Genomic DNA, 22,905 nt, shown 5'->3' with positions numbered 1-22,905 from the left:
AATTATGTTTTATTATAAATAACAGCAGAAAGTTTTTTTTTTTTTTTTTAAAGGAATAACTTACGTTTTTCTGAAATTTTTTGAAAGAAAATTTCATGTAAACATATGTACGAGTAAAGCATCATCATATTCTTCACTGCTACGTTACTATTACGAGACATTAAAAAACTATAAAATGAGGAAAAGAAAATTTAATACTTGAGCCGCTTGTATGTAGAAAGTTTGCTTTTTACTAAGAGAAACTGCAGGAAGAGGCTTTTCCTGTTCTTCGAGATTTCTCAAGTGAGCTTTCAAACCCTGAAGTTTAAAATAAGTTATTAGAGAAATATTCAAACACTAAAATTAAAAATAAGCTATTATCTAAACTAATTGGAATTTTTAATGCATTTTTGCAACTTATTCGGACATTTTTTAATATAGCAAGTTATTATTTAATATAGCAAGATTTAACTATGAAGTGCTTTTACTTCATAGCACATATTAACGCAATTACGCACCTCAAATGGGACAAAAAAGGACCCCACGTCACCTATAATGGTATTCGTCATTTCAGTGCTGGTGATCTGAAAACAGAAGTCGAAAATAAGTAATTAGTTAGGACAGGTTAGAAAATTTAATCAGTGACAAAATTAGAGATGGTATCATTGAAAGGGAGTGACAGTAAATAAGATCTTCAGATGTATTTCTGTGTTTTGATTTTTGCCGGACCAACACTTTTTAGATTTTTCGTTTCTCTGGCTGAAGAAAAATGCGTCAAGAAGTGTGTGTGTGATTATGGCAAAGCCTCAAGGTCTATCTGCCTAAGGGGCAGGGATGCCTTCGTGGAGGACTTTCTAAGGGAAACTGGGTCATATAGACGTTACACATGGGGAAAACCACGAAAACGCCCATGCAGCCAGCCCGTTCGCGGGATTCGAACCTCAGACCGAACTAGCAGTGTTCAGCGACTTTGCCGCTCGGCTGCTGGTGGGCCACAGTGTCAAGAAGATAGGTAGCATTAGAAGATCTGTTGTTCAGATACCGGTGAGACTGTAGCTGATCGTTCATATTTCTAGTTCTTTGTATAAGCATGTAAGCAAAATAATTTTTAATTAGCTTCTCTTTTTTGAAGAATATGGTCAGTAATCTCTTCTATTTAGCACACGAAAATAAAAGTAACGAGTAAGAATATTAAAAAGATAATTTTTAATTAGCATCACATTTTGGAGAAAATGGTAAAAATTTTCTTATTTAACATAACAAAATACATTTATAATAGCGAGTATGTATACTAAAACAAGATGCATTTTTAGTTAGCGTCTCTTTCACAAGAAAATGGTGAATATACTCTAAAAGTTATATTCTAAAAGAGCATGTAAAAAAAAAATATGAAAGGTTTCAGATTTTAAATTGCGTCTAAGGGAGCGCTTTTTTAACGTTTTGTGTGTTACCTTTATTTATTAAATACCATGGCCTTTTGCACTTAAACCATAAAATTCAGTTCATCAGCAATGCCGCAAAATAATTTTAAAATGAGCATATCTTTAGAATTTTCGATGCGCAGTTCCACTCGCTAAAGATAAAAAAAATTTTTCCCCCGTAGAGTGTTGCTATTGTTCGCTTTTAAATCGTTGAATTTGTTAATCAAAAATTTGTTAAGTTTTACAAAATATGAAATCGATAATAAAACAAATTCCAAATTTCAAATTTGGGCTTTCAGATGCTCATATTCGCAGCAGGATTACGTCATTCAAAATGGTTGGCACTAGGTACCTTTGTTTTATCACAATGCAAGAAACATACATACATTTATGCAGATTCTTCATTATTTAATTTCTTCAAATATGATGCAGGACTCTAAAATGTGTGGCAACAGTTTGTAAAGTAATACGCGTTTATAGTGATTCACAAAATCGCAAAAGGAAAACAATAGTCCTTCAGAGACAAAGTCCCTTTTGACTAATAAAATAATTTTTTCAAATAACATCTCTTTTGCGAGGAAATGATGAAACAAAACACATAACAGTGTAAGTTATGTACCCATGAGCAAGTATATTAACAAAATAATATTTTAGCTAGCAACCCTGTACAGACATTAGGTATTTTTTGGAAGCAGGAGTTATGTTAAATGAGCGATGCCTTCATTGGGACTTGAAACACGGGCTTCTCGAATATGCGCCGAGCGTGCGGACCCACTGCACTGCGAAGGCATGCTAAGAAGGCGGGAGAAATACCTTATACCCTTTTTACTGAGTTTGACTGTTTATCAAACTAAGCACATTTTCTACTAATTTGCCGAAACAACATATATGAAATCTGCAAAAATTTCGCAAAAGACAACTATGTACCTTATAGCAAGCCAATCCCCCTCTCCCCCCCCCCCAGTTTAAAAAAGTGTCTATCAGCTTTGAACCAAGAGCATTAAGTCAGTGAAATTAGATTCATTTATTTACTTCCTGCGGCCAACTTTAGTTGGTGTTGCCTTATAATCAAATAAATAAAGTAATTTTGGCATTTATGAACTTTTTTACCTGTTATTTAAGTGTGTGCTTGTCTAATGATTTCTTTCAGATAAATTTTTAAAGATTTTTCTTTTTTTGCTTAGGTAAAATTGATCCTCGTGTATCTGGCTTGATTTGGACTGTAATGTTTGCTTCCTTGGCTGCAGTCATAACTGTTCCTGGAACAACTGTTATTCGTGCCTATGTGTTTTCTTCAATACTTAGAATGATATATTCTGTTGGACTTCAGCCAACTCTTTGGATGTTAGGAACAGTAAATGTAAATGTTTTGTTTTTAAATGTTACCTATTTTTTGGTTTAATGTATGTGTGAAATTAATGCATTTATGATGAATATTCAGGGAATCACAACCCAAGATCAATCATGTTTACCTTGTGTTAGAACAATTTCCAACAAGGAAATTCCCACTGGAGAGGAATTTCATAGTTTCAGAGGGAACATGCAGTTAGCCTTTTATTTTGATGTTAATATTTAGGTTTAGTTCATAAATATAAAAAACTATTTTTATTCAAGTTTTGGTACTTATCAACATTTTCTATACTTTGTGTTATTTAACTTATAAAATGCATTAAAAAATAATCTGAATATAAATAAATGTATGTATGTATGTATTTTTTTAGTTTTGGGGAGGAGGAAGATAATGAAAGGGGTGCATGGGGCAAATAGTTTGAGAAGCACTGTTTTAGAACCTATATCAGTAGCTCAGTTTGCATGTCCTAGTCTCTTATATATATATAGTCCTAATTTATGATTATCAGTGTCATAAAAATTTTTAATTGAAGAAATGGCATATCTTGTCTGCTACAGAAGGTAAGCAAAGTGAGGATGCTCCACAGCATAGCATGATAGTGATTGAATTGTGTCTAATAGAAAGAACTATGAACAGGTTGATTCTTAGTCATAGGTTGATCTCAGTATGTGGGAGTTTTTAATCATTTCTCAGAATATCAATGAAAGAAAATTAGGCTTCAGTGCAGCCAGTGGGCAGATATATGAAGTGGGGTGGCCCACTTCACCATTTAGAAGCCAGTCGTCTTAAGACACGGAAGATGTTTTTAATATTTTTTTTTTAATTAATCAGTCATTCTAGTGCCTTTTGGAATGTGAGGCCCCTCATGATTGCAACTTGTGCATCTACCACTGAGTACAGCAGTATTGTTGCAAAACCAGTCTTCCGTTCAACTAGCTCACAAATTCCTTTAATCTTAAATTATTGTTATTGTTGGTAATTCTTAGTAATTTTTAATATGTTGTTAATTTAGAAGTATTCAAAAATGAATTTCTGATACTTTACACTTTTTATGAGAGCTTAGCATTTAATGTTTCCATTCTTATAGCACATTTTCACTTTATTTTGCAGGTTGTTATAACAGCTGTTCACCTAGTCAGTATCATGGGTAACCATGGAACTTTTACCAAAAGTTTTCGTCAAATTCTAACAGATTTTGAACTCTTGTACCATATGGTCTATCTAATATTTTGTATTTTGGGACTCTGTGCACATCCATTTTTTTACAGTGTTTTGGTAAGCAGTTTTTAATTTATTTTTAATAGTTATATATTTTTATGTGTGCACTTATTTTTTAAGCTATCTGCCTTGTAATTAAATTTATGCCTAAAATTAAAGTTGAAGCACATTGAGTTGAAAGAAAATAAGCTTATTATCCTCTTCAGGATCACTTAATATAAATAAAAATCATTAAAATCTATTTCTCATTTAAAAATTTCATCATTTATTAAATTAAATGTATGATTATTTGTAATTTTAGATATAGGTTAAGCTAGTATATAGAAGTATGTTAAATATGGTGGTTAGTATGTTGGATATGAATGCAGTAATACAGTACAAAGTCCGAAATCCGGACCTCAAAATCACAAACATTATTTATTATTAATGCTTTACGCATGTGCATTTGATTTTTTCTTCCATGATAAAACATGTGGAGATTTTCACTTAAAAATTCTGATTCCTAATTTCACTTAGGCACTAAATAAAATACCTCGTTATGGAAAAACAATCATGTAAGCATAAATTTGTGAGATTAATAATTTGGCTCCGTAGCTGCGTATCTACTTGGCATGCATCTCAAATCGAAACATTCACCTATTTTATATCCCTGATGCCGATCTGATGAGTCATTATTTAATTTTTTGCATGCATTATTTAATCCGCATGTTTATCAATGCATGACAGCTTCAGTAATAACTCATGCTGTGATGTCTAAACTTTTTTTATATTAGTAATTGAATAAAAAGAGTATGACAACCTACTATGCTAATGCTTGATTGATTATAGATTTTTAAATGCTCAAAGAAATGTTGACGAGGAAAAATTCAACAAAAATTTCTTTTCATATGCTAAAAATAGATTTTGTTAATGAAACTCATAGGCCAAAAGATAACATTTAGTGCTATTTTAATTAAAAATAACTGATATGTTATTCACCATAAACCCAGAAGCGGCAGCAGAATATGTCGGCACCAGACGGCAGAATTTAGGGAAGACGAAATTTTTGGAATTCGGATAAGCATACTCCTTAAGCCATTGCCTTGGTCCTTGGTCCGAGTGGCAAAATTAAGGGATAAGAAGTATTTATGATCTAGTGAAAGCACTGGGATCCAAAGTTTAGGCATGGTGAAAATTTAGAACTTAGAAAAGCACTTTGTAGTAGAATTTAGGACCCGTAATTGAGCGCCGGCCCTAGATAAAGCCTTAATTATATGTGAGAGTTTATTTATTCAGGACTCAGATTAGTTTAAAGCAAGAAATAAATGTAAGTATAGTAGATAACTAAAATAATACAATTCAGGCTTAATTCAGTATGCTATAGGAGCAAAACAAAATTTAGTGAAACAACTTGGCTTTTGTCGCTAATCTTGTGATACACAGCCAGTAATGTATAACGGATGCTATTAAGGTAGGCTAAAATTATCTTTATTGATTCTAAGTCATTTCAATTAATGTAGCAGACTGTGCTGCTTCCTGATCTTCTAATTTGATCCAGCTTATTTTTTGCAGACTTTCATTATTGCGGCAATTTTAAAAACTACGCTTGAACTTTCGATTATGTCAAAAAGAGTTTCCAATTCTGGAGTTCCCAAAGGATCTAAAAAGTGAAACCATGTTTTGATGTCCATTAAACAAAAAGTGGGATTGCTGCAAAAAATGGATAAAGGCATATCAGTCTCAAAATTATGGGAAGAGTATGGCATTGGAAAGTCCACTGTATATGACACAAGAAAAAGGAACTTTTTGAATTTTTTGTGGAAGCATCTTAAACAAATTACATTGAAAGAAATGTTTAATAAAGTAAACAAATAAATATTAAGCTTTCTTTTGTAAATTTTGATACCATTTAGATCATAAATGTTATTTCATAAATTATGATTTCATATTTTAATTGTATAATTTCTGCTGCCATCTTACCAGATTTAAATTGATGATCTATTATCCGGAAAAGTCCCAAATCTGGAATTGCTGAAGTCCCAACCAGTCTGGATTTCAGACTTTGTACTGTATTATTTATATCTTGTATGGTAGGCAGCACTTAATGCAATCATGATTAATGTCTTCATCACTTAACATTATGTTGTTGAATTGCCAAAGCCCTTCCCATTTGTATGTGACATCATGGAAAATACATCATTTATTGTGATCAACAAGTCAGTTAAGTTATCAAAATATTATAGAATGTATTTTTTAAACTGAAGTTATGTCACCAGATTAGGTTGAAATAGAATAAAGAGATCACCAAATGGCAGAGCTGTATTGCCTTAAGTTGCCAAGTGACTTGATATTGATTTAAGATATTAAGATTATATTGATATTAAAATGTTGCAGCTATGACTTAGAAAAGACAATCAAGAACTGTTTTAAACATGACAGCCTTTTAATAAATGATAAAATACAAGGTGAAGAATAAAAAACGTCTTCAGCGAACATGAATTTTGAAGAATTTAATGCTTAGATGAATATTAATAAAAACCTCACATTGTAGATTCAGTGACAGAAGAAGATATCTGCCTATTACTTTATATATCATTTTTGAAATATATCACTTTTTGAAAAAAATTCAAGCATGTCATGTGTTAAGCTTTCTAAAGAAGGTAATGATGAAGTTAGTGAATTTCTTACAAATCCCGAGATAAGGGTTGCTATATGAGTATTAAGATTATGAATACAGCATCACTGAAATAATTTTCAGATACATTATGAACAGATCAAAAACTGAACTTTTGCATAAGAATTCCAGACAATGAAATGTTATTGGCTTTTTCTAATTAAAATGCTGTGAAACTAAGCATTTGTAGGTTTCTAGTTACATTAAATTTGTTAAATTTTGTTGGTATTTTAAAAAATATTTTTCTCATCACTTATGTTATCAAAATAGTCATTTTCTATTAATCAAAATAGTTATAAAATTGTCTGTAACTGTTATCAAAATAATCATTTTACAAACATGATCACTATAAGCAGTGCCTACTGCAATTACAAATTGATAATCGTAATTCTATTTAACAGCATAATGTGACTCATAAAAATGAATTTATTATTTTGATTAGTTAATCTGCTATGCAAATAAAACCTTGGAAATCCTTAAAATTTTATATATAAAATATTTTATGGTATTAATTTTATTTTGGTTCCTCTTTTAGCTCTTAGATGTAGTATATCAAGAAGAAACTTTGAAAAATGTCATCAAGTCAGTTACTAGAAATGGACGTTCTATCATACTAACTGCTGTTTTAGCACTAATTTTAGTATATCTATTTTCTATTATTGGATATTTATTCTTTCGAGATGATTTCCTAATGGAAGTTGATGTGAGAACTGAAACAAACCTGCCAGGTATTTATACAAAATCTGAACTTTTTAAAATTATTATTATTAAAATTTTGGGACATGTTCAAAGCCATATTTCATCTCATATTTGAGGCATTCTTTTTCGTATGATCTTTATGTTTTTTGCACAATTTCAATGTGGTGTAATGTAGTTGGAAAAAAAATATTTTTACTAATTAAAAAGACTTTCAGCTAGAGAAATCTCAGAGCTGCTTTTAGTATATGTTTGAGGTGCTCTTTCAGATTTCCATTTAATTTTTTTAATTTCGTAAACACACATGAATTGCAGAGAATAATTGCATACAGCTACAGTTTAGCTAAGGGTATGTCAAAAAAAAAAAAGTCAGAAAGCTAATCAGGCACAAGAAACTATTTTTCATAATTCAATTTTTCAAATAACATAGGTCTTTATAAGAAAGAAAAAAAATAGTGTTTATGTTTGCATTACCTTTAAACAATTAGTGAATATGGAGAGAGTGAATCAATTTCACTGCTAAAAACAGGGGCTTGTGTGACTTCTCATTAAAATAGTAAATGTATTAACTGAATTCTGAAACTAGCTTTTATTCTTGTACTTGAGTAAACATTAAACTTTAAAGTTTGAAAAAAATAGAAAAGGGAAACTTTTCAATAATCAGTTACTTTCTGCAGTGTGTAAGCATTCAGCAAAAATCTTCAACATGATACTTCATCTCAGAGTTCATTTTAATGAGAGGAAAACTTTTTCCTCATAATCCCTTTGAAAATGTTATTTTCCAGAGCTAACGTATAAATGTTACCAAAAACCATTTGCTAAAACCTGTTTTGTTTTTTTCCCCTATTTTTTTCTTTATAAGAATAAGTAAGTTTAAAAATTTATAATAACCCAAATGTCCTTAATTTTGCATCACAGCAGCATTCACTGTGTTAGCATTAACTGTACAAAGGAGTGAACTCTGTTTTTGATATATATATGTATATATATATACCAAAAGTTTTCCATATATCACTTCCTTTTTATGAGAGATATGTGTAAGTACTTAGTGTTGCCCAGACATGAGACATAATGAAGAAGCTTCATATAGGGAGGTTAGGGTTGCCTTCCGAGCATGTCCCAAACGTGCTGTATTAGCAAGAGGTCTGGTGATCTGGCAGGCCACTGGAATAAGCCATATCCTTGAAGACATGGTTGGGAGAGTCACATGGTATGTGGACGAGCGTCGTCTTGCTGATAAATGGCACTTGGATGGCTTGATAGCATAGCTAGTACAACCAGCATTAAAATATTGTCCACATAACTGCAAGCCGTCAAAGTTGGCTTGAAGGATGGCTAGAGGCGATCGTGTCTCCCAAGAAATCACTCCCCACACTGTCACACCTTGTGTAATCACCGTATGCCTCTCGACAACGAATGCTAGATCGGACTGCTGGCCTGACCGCCTTCACACACATGGGCTTTAGTCATCAGCACTGAAACCGAATCGGGAGTCATCCCTGAAGATCGCCGACCTCCAGTCGGTTGCAGTCCAGCTTGCCCGAGTTAAGCAAAAACCAATTGACACTACCTATAGCATGGGGTCAGTGATAGGCTTCTTGATGAATGTTGGCTGCATCAGCCAGTCATGTCTGAATGGTTCCTCTCGATACCACCGCATGACTGGAAAATGGTAAATGGCATCAAATCTATGCTAGCGAGGTTGTTGGTGCAGAAATAGCCACTCTTATGATTGGTTGATCATCGCTGTCATTTGTGTTCCTGGGATGCCCTGACCCTCCGCGATGGTAGACTATATTCCATGATCCATTGTCACCAACATCCAGCAACTACCATATCACTCCGACCGAGGTGGTGGCCAATTCGCCTGTTCAACAAATCTGCTTCTCTGAGGCCTACTATGCATCCTTTTTCAAAGTCTGACAACTGTTTTTTCTGCCACCAGTTAAGTCTCAGAGGCATTCCTAGTCACAGTACTCTTCATCCAACACATTCGTTTGAATAGCCCTACCGCACAAGCAATCTTGCTTTTAAACTCTCTTAACTGCGCATCTCATATACCCTTATGGTGCTTACCCTTGTCTCATTGGCATCAAAATTTTAATCATATGCATGTCTCTTACGAAACTACATTTCTGCTGAGTTTCGTGATTGTGGCTCAATTTCTTCTGAATGCATAGTTTTTTTTTTTTTTTTTTTTTTTTTTTTGTTTTTTTTTGTTGTTGTTGTTGTTGTTGTTGCAGGGTGTATTATTTAAAAAAAATTAATGTTTTTTAAAGCAGTAATGGTAATAATAAATTTTACTTTTTAAGTGCTCAAACCCTTTATTTGCATGGTTCTTAAAGTTTCAAAGTTAAATTGTTTTTAGCTTGTATGTTCATATATATCAAAAAATGAACATAAAAAAAATCAATCTTAGAAAATGATATAATATTTAACTTTATATGTACAGAATTCAAAATGTGATTTAGTTTTTCACAAAAGGTAAATCTGTACTTTATTTAGGATTTCAGTAATTTCATAATTGTAGGATATGTAAAATTTCATTAAAATTAAATCATTTCTTTGGCTTGATACAAATAATAAATATAGATTTTGCAAAGTTTTATATGAATTTTCTGGAATTTATTGTTAATTCATTTCTGATATCTGGTATAGCGAGAAGGAGGCAAAGGGGTCTATCATGCCCTGGGTGCCGTTCACAGAAAGGTGCCAGATGGTTCCCAAGACAAACAAGATTTTCCAGAAAATTTCAGTTTCCATTTTGATTGATTTATGAGAAATAAATTTTTAATTAATAATTATTGTAATATAGTTATGTCCTTTCTTGATTTGTCTTATAAAATATATTATTAGTAATGTTTGCTGTAAATCAATCAAATATCTCCGTATGCAAAACGTTCTTTCTTCTTTCTTTCTGAACATTTTATTTTTCTAAAATAGTGAATTTTTTTTTAAAGCGAAATACACATACAGCTCACGTTTGTTATTTTAAAATGATAACAAATATACTTTAGTCTTATTATATTATAAACTCTTTGACCTTGAACTATTACTAATTCGGCCACTAAACTATAATAATCAACTAATCTGTGACAGCACAAGAAATAAATATTATGGACTTATTTGATTCAACTCCTGATATTGGTCATCGAGATCAAATGTAGCAAGTCTTTAGGTATGTAGGTACCAGCAGAAAGTTTCTATCAATTTTACCAGCAGAAAGTTTCTATCAATGAATCGTCGTGGGATTTATTGAAATTCATGCTAAAGATGCAGCCTCAATTGAAAATAAAATTTTAGAATAATTAAATTCCAATCAAATTTCATTAACAAACTGTAGATTACAATTTTATTATAACACTGCTGGGATATCAGGTCACATATCTGGCGTTCAACAAAGAATGGTGGGAAAATGTAATAATGTCATATTCTTGAAACCATGTTTCCAATGGAAATGACATGATGCCCAAAAAATGGAAACTTCCTTATCATACTGCAATCTATAAACAAAAAATTTTTAGAAAATTTACCTATTAATATTTTTATCATTTTTGTTTTATAACCTTTAAAAATTTTTTAACAGATAATTTTTTTAATATCGGAACTTTAAAATAATGAATCTGAATTGAAAGACTTAATTTTTTAAATTTTTTAAAAATTGTCAAAAATTAATTACATTAAAAATTCAATAATGACTTCATATAATAGATTTTATTTTCATTCCACTCAGTGATGCAAAAATAAATTGCAGAATTTGGAGTTTTTTTTTTTTTTTTTTTTTTTTTTTTTTTTTTTGGGGGGGGGGGGAATAAATCAACAAAGCTGCATTTTAAAAATTGAAATTTAAAAAAAATCTAATTAAAATTTTGAGAACAAGAAAGGATACTTTAAGGGCACACCTTCATTGGCCAGAAAACATGTATTTCAAATTTGATAGTTCTGTGTTTGTTTATCTCTGATATGCTAAAATTCTGAACAATGAAACTGATGTATGCTTAAAAATTAATAAATTGCTTGGTATTCTTTTTATACATTTTCTTCAGGTGCTATAGGAGTAGAAGAAAATTCTCGTAGTACATCACCTCAGCCTTTTCAAGTGCCAATGTCTCAAGACAATTACTGTTCTGCGAAAGATTCAAGTTGTCCTTTTCGAAATGAAAATATTTATGATTCCATCCCAGAGAAAAATGCATCTGACAATGCAAGTGGTTAGTAATCTTGACTAATTTGTGTAATTACCCAATGAAATGTAATTAAAATATGTATTAATGTTCTTATAATTAAAGTTGAAAATACTGAAAATTCTTTAATCAGATAACAGAAATAGAAGAACATGTTATTTTTCTTAAAACTAATTTCTGTAGGCTGTAAAATATGAAATTACCTAATATTTTATTTTAATTTTTGATAGAATTTGATAAAAAATTAAGTGTACTATGTTATACTTATAGATTAAACAAAGAAGCTGCTTACTAAAAAATTGATTACAGTGAATTTTTTTTATAAAATCAATAAAAAATTTTATGTGCATCAGTTGTTCTTCAAGTTGCAAGCCTAAATTAAATTGTTAAATTAAACCTAATTTACCCTTATTTAACTTTCTTGTGTTATCAGGGGATTTATTATTCTTGCCATTTTAATTTTAGTACTAATGAGAGTAAAATCTGAGTTGGAAAAAATCTGGAAAGTTGAGTCACTGTGAAACTGGTAGTTATAACTAAGAGTTTAAACTATCTCAGTCACTGCTTCTTGTAGAATTCTTGGAATAAAGTTAAATATGTACAACATTAGCAATATATTAAATACTGTAAACCTAGTTCCTAAAGTGTTTGCAATCTTTAAACATAAAACAGTAGCAAAGGCCAGAAGACAGTCAGTGAAACTAGCATGCATTATAGATTATTATTTGTTTAAATAAAGTGCAGCATTTTTTATTTATTACGTGCTCCGCCCTTAGTCACTACACGGAGAGGGAGGTCTTTTTAAGGGAAACTGGCTTGTATCCACATTACACATGGGGAAAACTACGAAAATGCCCATGCAGCCAGCCTGTTCTCCGGGATTCAAACCCCAGACCGAACTACCAGTGTTCAGTGGCTTTTACCGCTTGGCCGCTGGTGGGCCAAAGTGCAGCATTGTCAAGGCTTTCTCTTCCTAACTTATTCTTTTGCTTATTATTTATAGAATAATATCATAAAATGAATCATGTTTAGTTATCATGTTCAAAATAAATTAGGTAATTCATGAAGTTTCTTTTTGCTTGTAGGACTCGCCTTTCATTTATTGTATTGCTCTGATAGTAATTTAATTTTTTCGCCATTGGAGGTACTAGTTTTTTAACCAGCCTTCTTCATTCTCAGCTATATTGTCATTATTTATTTTGACAACTGATATTTGAAGGTTTATTTGTAAAAAAATATTGAGTGCTTTCTGATTATCTGCACCACATTCCAAAAGATCAACAAATATACTAATAACTTGTTTTTTTGCCAAGGTAGTATGCAAAAGGCAACAGTCATTTTGAAAATAACAGTCCACCAAGTATTCCACGAAAGAGCAATGAATCGATAAAATTATGGAAATAAAAGAAATCTGTAATAAAACTCTTTACTTTTTTCAAGAAATCCATATGTATTTTTTTATTTCATTGTTTTCTCCCCATGTACACAGCAATTTGTTTTCCCTTGAAAAAAAATCGAAGAATTTCGCAAATTGGGTATCGCAAGCGAATTCCAGTCCATAAAAATTGATCAGTTAAGAAGCACAACTTCTGAAATAAGAATTTTTGCATTCTTTGTTATTGGACAAAATACCGTATTTCTGAAGAAAAAGAAAAAAAAAGGGGGCAACACTTTCTTTTCATCTGCTGGCAAACTTCACAGTCCATTTCAGTTTCTTAGAAGAAGAAAAATATAGCCAGTACAGGAACAAACATTAATAAAAAAAACTGTCTAATTAAAATGGAAATCCATGCTTGTTTGCTGCTCATGTGTGCATACCTAGGTTGCCGCATAAAATACATTTTGGCAACGTAATGGGTTGCCTATGTCAGTGACATAGTGTATTGTCTCGTGAATATTTTTTATAGAGATGAGCATAATTTTTTTTAAAAACTTTTTTTCTTGATTGTTTCTGAGCCCCCTTCCTCCACCAAAAAATACCTATTAAAAATAGAAACTGATAAGTAGCATTGTCAGGATATTCTACTGAAAATAGTCCGAAAATAGAAGAATCCTGTTCAGGTAATAAGAAAAATGTGACGTGTTTGAAGGAGATGACTTGACAGAATACTCGTGCCAAAAGTGGTCTGCAATATTTAAATCCAGCAGTTTTCACTACTGAAGATGTATTATGTTCTGGAAGTTGACAAAATAAAAATAAAAGTAAACTGTCAAACAACAACATTAGAAATCATCGAGAGATAGCATATGGGCCATTTATGATCACATGAAATGATTCTTTCAATATATGGGTTCCTTATTTTTTTTAAAGAAATAAATTTGTCGCATCACATTGCTGTCTGCGACTCACTTGTCAAACATTCTATCCGGCCCGCGGATAAAATTTTAATTTGCCAGTTTGAGGCAAATTAAAAGAAATATATATTTATATCTTATATATCCATCTCCTTTTCTACTTTGTTTAAATATTATTTTTTTCTTCCCTTTTTTGAAGGACTGATAATCTTTTTACTTTCTCTATTTTTGTTCTACAAAACATTAATTGACAGAAATAGCAAGCACAGACAGCTTTCAATCAGTAAAGTGTTAAAAGCAGAAGTTCTTTGTTGGCTATAGCTGTAGATTGGCGCTGTAGGTAGCTGTAGATTGGCGCTAACAAGCGTTATATCTTTCTCGGGGAGCAGACATATGGGAATGCAATATAGGTGAATTAGAAGATGAACCAGTGTGTCTCATCTGCAGTGAACTTGTAGCAGTTTTCAAAGAATCTAACATTTCCCATCATTTCACATCTCAGTATAAGAATTCCAATTATGAAGCAATGTCCGAATATGAAAGAAAACAAAATGCATAAAGTTTTCATAAAAAATCATCAGGCCGACATAATTTTTTCAAGAAGGTAAACAGTATCCGAGAAGCAGCTACACATACTACAAGTTACATTGTAGCATACAGTATTGCTAAAAATAAGAAAGCTGTCACGATGAGGAGTTCGTTAAAGAATGCATGCTCCAAGTTTGTGATGTTTTATGTCCAGGTAGGAAAAATAATTTTGAGACTGTAAGCGTATCTCGAAAAACGGTGACTTCTAGAATAGAAGACATCAATAAAAATTTGACATCACAATTAGAGTCAATGATTGGCCAGTTTAAATTTTTCTCCATAGCTGTGGATGAAAGCACTGATATAACTCTACTGATACTGTACAATTAGTATTATTTATAAGAGGTGTTGATGAGAACCTTGAAATTGCCGAGGAGGTGGCGTGCATGTATTCTTTAAAGGGAACTATTTTTTGTGAATTTCAGGAAGGGCTTTTAACTTTGAAAATTCCTATAACAAATATATGTAATATTATGACCGATGAAGCACTAAATATGACAGGAAAAAAAATCTGGATTTCTAGGACTCTAATCAAAACTATCTCGGGAACAGTGTTGTTTTTCTACATTGTGTTATACATCAAAATGCTCTGTGTACACCTGCATTGACTATGAAACCATGCTTGATGCAGTCATGAAGCTTGTAAATACTATTCGTTCTTGTGGGCTTTTTCAATTTCCAGATTTTCTTCAGTCCACGCAATCTGAATACTCTGATGTACTGTATTACATGAAAGTAAGGTGGCAGGATGTGTTTTCGAGCAAGTTTGGCAGCTGAAAGACAACATTGTATCATTCTTCCATAAGAAACAGTGTTCTGCGGAGGGCGAAATGTTACAAGATACAGAATTTCTTTCGGACTTTGCATTTTTCACAGATCTTCTTTGTCATATGAGCAATTTAAATGTCAAGATGAAAGGGAAAATCAATTTATTGACGATATATGGGCTTATCTCAAAGCTTTTAAACTAAAACTTAATATGTTTGCTGGGAAGCTAGCTAAGAACAATTTGTCTCATTTCCCGAGGTTAAGTTCAGTACCCTCAGTAAATGAAGAAAAGCTTAAGAATTATGAAGATAGCTTGAAAAAAACTGCATTTTGAATTCGAATGCAGATTTCAAGATTTCATTGGCATTTAAACAGAATTGGATATTTTTTACCATGCGTTTCAGTGTAAATTGTAAAGCAGTGAAGTCATTTGCAGCTTGAATTAATTGAGTTGCAATCTAACAATCATGCAGTTGTTTCTAAATATGTTAGAGTTTTACAAAACATTATAGTACAAATTTACAAAGTTAGAGTTTTACAAACATTAAAGTAAGTTTCCTAAATTTAGTATCTCACGCCCAGAAAATCAGTGCTGTGTTTGCTTCATTTTATATATGGACTAGTGTTTTCAACTATGAACCTTAGAAAGAATTATTTCAGAAGTCCACTGACAGATGAGCATTTAACCTCGTTCCTTAGAATCGGTACATCTCACTTTGAACCTCAATATAAGGAACTTTTTAAAATGAAATCCCAATTTCATTCATCTCATTAACATATTTAAATTGTATTACTTGTATATTGTTTTTAAAATTTAAGAAAAATTTGTCTTGGCCCACCAAACATTTTTCCTTCCCCCCCCCCAATTTTTGGCCCACAATTGAAAAAGTTTGTCCATCCGTGGTTTACATCAATGTCAAATTTAAGCAATCATGCAGCAGAAGGGATGAGTTGGCTCAGAGCACTTCAAAAGCTGATGTTCATTAAAAGAGAAAAATGATGCTGCCTGTTTGGAATAATTTTTAGAAAACTGTATTTAAGCTCCTACCAGACAATTCTACAGTGGATTTGGAAGTGCATTGATATCAACTGGACAAACTGAATGATACTGTCAAGCAGAAAAAGCCAGAATAGACCAACATAAAAATTGTAGTATTTCACTGTGATATTGTTATGTCTCAAATAAGTCTGGTAACTTATCAGAAGCTGTTAGAACTTAGATGATATGTACTACCACATCTATCATGGTCGCAATATCTGGCATCCTCAAATAATTACTTGTTCTGGTCTTTACAAAATTGTTTAAATAATAAAACATTTACTTCATATGAGATCACAAAAGTCACTTCCATCAGTTTTTTAAAGGTAAAGATCAGAACTTTTATGAGCATGGAATCATGCTACTGCTAAAAAGAAAAAAGGTATTGGGCAAAAATAGTCAAAATATTATTCAATAAAAATATTTATATATTATTAAGAACAAAATTTCCATTTAAAAAAAGAAATTACTTTTTGAACAACTCAGTAGTTGTACTTAAAGAGAGTGATAATATTTAGTCATTAAAAGTGCTTCTGCAAAATAAAATTCATGTGTAATTATTGTTGTACTAACCTGACCTAGTTCTAGCTGACATGCTCTTCTTTTCCAAATATATTAATCAGAGTTTCACAAATTTCAGTCATTAATTTTGATTTATGTATTCTTTTATGAATGATAAAATTCATACATAAGTCATACGTTTGATTCTTTTGCAGAAGGGAAGCTATTAGCTCAAGCTGCAGAACCAGCGGTTAATGGCAATGATGATGTTGATGATGATGATAAAACAGTTGAACGAGCTTGTGATTCTTTGTTAATGTGCATTGTTACTACTTTGAATCAAGGTTTAAGAAATGGTGGTGGTATTGGAGATGTTCTTAGAGCTCCTAGTTCAAAGGTATATTTATAGCTGATGAAATTCTAGTTTTTTGAGAAAATTTTGTTACATAATCTGCATTTTCACCCCTAATATGCTCTTTTAAAATGCCTAAAGTTATAAATACTGAGAAAATATTTAATCCATGAGATGAAAAATGAAAATTTCAAGTTGATATTTTTTAATAGTTTGAAATGCAGTCATGTAAAAAATGTTTTATAAATGCTAGCTTTTATTTCATTAGATTCAACACATATAGTTTACTTAAATCATAGGTCTGAAATCTCAGTCTAATATGCAAATTTATTTTGCAGGATATCAGTAGAACTTAGTCTTATTTAGAACAGAGAAAACTTATTTTCTGTAACCTGAATTTTTAAAAACTGTAATGTGTATTAAAAAAATTTAGGGAGGGGGGAGGAATTAATGTTACTTGAATTTTTTATATTCTGAATATAAGCTAGACTTTAAAAATTATGTTAAGCTTGGTCAAAATATATGAAATAAATTAGCCTGTTTTAATTACCCTTTTTGTAGCCTTTTGTGAGTGTGTCCTACAAATTCATATAGAATTTCAGTTTAATTCTCAATTGTTCATTTATTTTTACCATTATCTTAAGTAGCATTTAAAGGTATTTTTCAGGCATTTAGTTTTTCCCCGTTGAATTGCCATTTTCATTTCTAAATGTATAAAATTTCAAAAGAGTAATTTATTGGGTTTCATCAATTTATCTTGAATTAATTTTTTTTATCGCTGTCTTATCATGCATTTTTTTTTTTTTTCTTTTTTTTTTTTTCCTATTCTATTGGGTTGGCAACTAAGTAATTACGGATTTTTTTTTAGAAAATCAAAGACAATTTTTTAATGGAACTAAATAACTTTATTATGTAATGTATTGCCCATTTTGATCAATGACCTTTTGCCATCTTTAAGGCAGCATCATAATCCCACGTTCATAAAACTTCTGGTTTTTATTAGCAAAAAACTGAATCAGGTACGATTTGACATCATCATCATTATTGAAATTTTTACCATTCAAGGAGTTTTGTAAAGATCGAAACAAAAAGTAATCAGATGGTGCAAGGTCGGGACTATATGGTGGATGTGGCAAAACATCCCAACCAAGCTCCAATAATTTTTGCCGAGTGACCAAAGATGTGTGTAGCCTTCCATTGTCATGATGGAATACAACACCTTTTCGATTTGTCAATTCGAGCTGCTTTTCTTCAACTGCATTGTTTAATTTCATTAGTTGTTCAATGTAGACATCAGAATTGATCGTTCGGTTGGGTGGTAAGAGTTCAAAGGTGACAATTCCTTTGTAATCCCACCAAACTGATAACAAAACCTTCTTTTGATGAATATCAGCTTTTGATGTTGTTTGAGTTGATTCGCCTGGCCTTCTCCATGATCTTTTCCGCTTGATATTGTTGTAAACAGCCCATTTTTCATCGCCAGTTTTCAGTCGTTTTAAAAATGGATCATTTTCATTACATTTCTTTAGCAAATTGCAGCTGTTAATGCGTTGCGTTAAATGCGTTTCTTTCAGTTCATGAGGAACCCATGTATCGAGTTTTTGAACATAACCAAGTTGTTTTAAGTGATTTTCAATGCATGTATGTGATACATGAAGCTTCTCTGCAATCTCACATGTTGTACTGTGACGATCCGAATCGATTATTGCTTTGATTAGGTCATCATCAACTTCAACTGTACGACCAGAGCGTTTTTCATCTTTGAGTGAAAAATCACCAGAACGAAATTTGGCAAACCAATTTTGACACTGCCTTTCTTTTAAGGCTTCGTCACCATAAACAGCACATAACTTTTTATGAGTTTGCGATGCGTTTTTCCCTTTACGGAAATAAAAAAGCAAAATATGACGAAAATGTTCCTTTTGATTTTCCATTTTTCAACGAACGCCAAACAAAAACTACGCAACCGATCAAAAAACTTTTTTTACTGATTGACAGCTGAATTGCCAACTATCAAATAACAAAATGTGTTTTACATTTGTACTACGTCTGCAACCCTAAAAATTCAACTGAAGCCATCTATGAGTGAAATCCGTAATTACTTAATTGCCAACCCAATACAAGTATTAACCTACTGTGATATTTACAGTTTCTTCTCTCTCTCTATATATATATATATAAAGTATCTTTCATGCCTGAACTGAATAGTTTCACATTAATGAGAGCTTCTCTTTCCATATTTATTTGTAAGGTATATTGACATAATTTCACTGCATAATAGACATGATTGCAAAAGATGATTTTTTGTAAACTAATTATCCTTCATATTTTCTTCATGTGAAGTTTTATGCTTTGGTTAAGCAGCAGTTTATAACATGAGGCAAGTTCCTGTTCTTTTGTGCATTCATTTTCTTTCTGTTGTGCAGTCTATAAATTCAGATTTACATATGTCTTTTTCCTAGGCATTCATTGTGGTATGTATGTATTTCAAGTAAACAGCAAATATTTTTATAATAAATTTAATTATATGATTACTTGTCTCTCTCTCTATGAAATGTGATCTCTAAATTTAATTGGGTATAACCTCTTTTATTTTTTATTTAATTTGGGAACTTCATCTCTCTGTCTTAAAAACAGCTCTACAAGTCTAAACTGCATCATTCAAATTAATTATGCGATATTATATAATGCTTAATGCTGATGCCTCTTGACCAGTTACCAAACTGTAAACCAAAACTTAAAAACTGGAACTTTGGATTCCCTCCCTTCTTTCTCTGAATTAATGCTTCACTTTTTCACTTTAGCTTCTCTCTGTGTGCTGCTTGGACGTAATTTTGCTGTGCTCGCTTCCTATCACAAAAATATCGAAAATGTAAATGTTCTTAAATAGGCATGAGTGCCAAGTGATTGTGGCCACAAACGTCAACTGGAAAATAAAAATGAAATTAAAAACCACCTCGACAGCCAAGTTTCTTAGATATTACGAACTCAGCCTATTAGCATGGTATGCGATCAAATTTCTTCCTTTTCAATATGGATCTGCAATCTGCCCTATCTAGGTATTACACATAACACTGCTCCGTCTTTTTCTTGTTTTCATTAACAACACAACATATTTGAATAGTCGATATCTTTTAGAATGATGAATTTGCAGATACTATTTTACAGAAATCCAACTGAGGAATAAATGTTCCATTGAAGTTAGTAGCATAGTCCAATCCTGTATGATTAATAAATGTAATATTAACACAATTTTGGAAGAACTGAATGTTAGAACACTACAATGTAGATACGCTGAAATGCTGATGGCATAAATACTTGATGCTTAGAGCGTCCATCCATTTTGAAGGAGAAACAATCGAGCCAGATTAGATGTTGCTGCAGTCATGCTTTTATCGCCATAGTATCAAAATTGTAAATGTTCTTTAATAGACACGAATAGAGTGACAAGTGAATTATGGCCACCATTGTGAATTTAAATAAATAACGGAATTTAATCCGGCTTAATTTCTTCAAAATGGATGGATGCTCTAAGCATCAAGTATTTATGCCATCAGCATTTCTGCGTATCTTCGTTGTAGTGTGCTTACATTCAATGCTTCCCAACTTGTGTTAATATTACATTTATTAGTCATACTGGATTGGGCTATGCTACTAACTCAATGGAACATTTATTCCTATCTGTAAATTCATCATTCTAAAAGATATCATCGACTATTCAAATATATTGTGTTGTCATTACATTTTTTGGCGCAGTTTAGATTTATAGTGCTATTTTTAGGACAGAGAGCTGAAGTTTATAATAAAATCTGATAGCTGCTTTAAAAATAATTATCTAATTGCTATGTACTTTGGTTTCTTAAAATTAAGATGCAGGCATTTTGCAGAAGCGAAGCGAGGAGATATTAGCAAGGTAGAAGCTAGCAGAATAATGACGTAATTAGCTCGCCAGAGATATTTATACTAAGTATGATGCAATTGTAGAGGCAAGCTATGATTGGTTAATATTAGTTTTAGTTGCCCTTTTCCAATAGCTTTACATAACATAGAAATTTAGAAGAACAGAGGAATTTAGGTGGAGTTCACCAAATCTAGAATGTTAATTTTGAGGTCGCCAATTATTTTTAAAGCGGTTATCGGATTTTGTTATATCTTACAAATATATATATATTGCTATTAGAACATTAGTGACTTTTAACTTTCAAGATGATCATAAACCATTCCTAGCAGTGGAATTTGAATTTGCATTTTTCATAAAGCATTGAAAAAGTGTGGATATGGAACTTTCTAAGGGAAGCTTCCATTTAGAAGTGCAAAAAAGAAGAAACATTTAGAAGTTATTCTTACTTTTGAAGTGAACCCTTCACTCTTGAAGGAGAGGGAACAGTGTCTGATCCTCCTAAGAATCAACAGAATTTTATTCAAAATCTCCACCAAAGCATTCTTGCCTAGTTTTAAATTTTGCATTGGTCTTTTCCAATTTAAAGCTTCCATTTCTTTATAGGATGAAATTTTCGTATTGGGCACTGTTATAAATATTTTCTTTACCAGTTTTCCCCTCCCCTCCCCAAGAAATTATAAAATAAAATACAGTACAAAGTCTGTAATCCGGACTTGTCGGGACTTTGGCGATTCCGGATTAGGGGGTTTTCCGAATTATAAATCATCAATTTAAATCTGGAAGATGGCATGCAGAAATTATACAATTAAAAATATGAAACCATAATTTATGAAATAAAGAGCAATTATGATCTAAAGGGTATCAAAATTTCCAAAAAAAAAAAAAAAAAGCTTAATATTTATTTGTTTACTTTATTAAACATTTCTTTCAACGTGCGCATGAGTAAAGCATACATTACGCATAGTCGAAATTAAAAAATTGCAACCAGAAAACTATTTGATGTGTATTCATAATATTTATAATGCTGAGGAAATTGATTTAAATCATATCAAAGACGAAGTACACAGAGATGAAATACTACACTTAGTAAGGAATTATAAGCCGAATTTAAAAAAAAAAAAATCTGCTCTGAAGATGAGGATAATGCTGACAGATCAACTTCCAGTTCATTGCGTGCCACGACGCCCCCCCCCTTCATCAGAGCAGCTGGAAATTGATAAACAGTTTTCCGAATGGTTAGAGAAACAAATCATTAAGCCAAGCTATTCTGATTACGCAAGTAATATAGTGCTAAATAGAAAAAATGCGGTTCATTTAGACTATGTCTGGACTTAAACGACACTTAAAACCTGGTGAATCTCTTTCCGAATATTTTAATTGCCAAGCGTGAAATAGCCAGTAGCGGTTCTGTTGATGATTCATCAATTCTTGATTATGTAATCAATGGGATACCCGATCAGAGTAGTAACAAAATTATTTTGTATGGGTGTAAAACTATTTCTGAATTCAAAGAGAAATTTAAAATATATGAGAAAATCCGCGTTCCAGATACGAAGAATAAGGGTTATTCAAGTACTAATATACAAAATAAAGCATGCGCTATACCTAATAAGAGTAAAGAACCAAGGTGTTATAACCAAAGAACATAAACAATACATATTCTTTGTTATATAAGTATAGGGCGCGTAATGTATGCGCATTCTTTACGCTCATGCATAAGGTGTTGGCTTTAGTTTTTCCTTATGCAAATTTTGATCGGAGGTCAATCGGCGGTAAGCTAACGTGGTTGCCACTGATTGGCCAATGACGTCAAGATCGGCGGATTGGCCGAGTATTATATGTACGCCGGTATCAGCGAATCTCTTGTTATGAGTTAGCATAACGCAATTCTTTCACGCAAATGATTTTAAGTGTAAAAGCTACAGTGTTAGCTTATTTTATTTTAATTTACGGAATAAA

At 31.8% G+C, this 22,905-nt stretch overlaps 1 protein-coding gene across 12 annotated transcripts in view; it reads left to right on the top strand.

Annotated features, from left to right (window-relative positions):
* Itpr (Inositol 1,4,5,-trisphosphate receptor) overlaps nt 1-22,905 on the top strand; it is a 277,133-nt gene that overhangs the window by 211,737 nt on the left and 42,491 nt on the right. For all 12 annotated transcript variants that reach the window (XM_085827003.1, XM_085826988.1, XM_085826993.1 and 9 more), the window contains 5 exons: nt 2,585-2,760; nt 3,862-4,026; nt 7,158-7,350; nt 11,365-11,529; nt 16,909-17,090. In XM_085827003.1, the coding sequence (XP_085683129.1) occupies nt 2,585-2,760; nt 3,862-4,026; nt 7,158-7,350; nt 11,365-11,529; nt 16,909-17,090 (881 nt within the window). The remainder of the gene's footprint in view (nt 1-2,584; nt 2,761-3,861; nt 4,027-7,157; nt 7,351-11,364; nt 11,530-16,908; nt 17,091-22,905) is intronic.

Source organism: Stegodyphus dumicola, chromosome 1, assembly GCF_044657685.1.
Source record: "Stegodyphus dumicola isolate Sdum_Otavi_A_Nest chromosome 1, ASM4465768v1".
NCBI classification, from domain to species: Eukaryota; Metazoa; Arthropoda; class Arachnida; order Araneae; family Eresidae; genus Stegodyphus; species Stegodyphus dumicola.
Note: the sequence above shows the minus strand (reverse complement) of the source record. Positions and strands in the feature narration are given on the sequence as shown.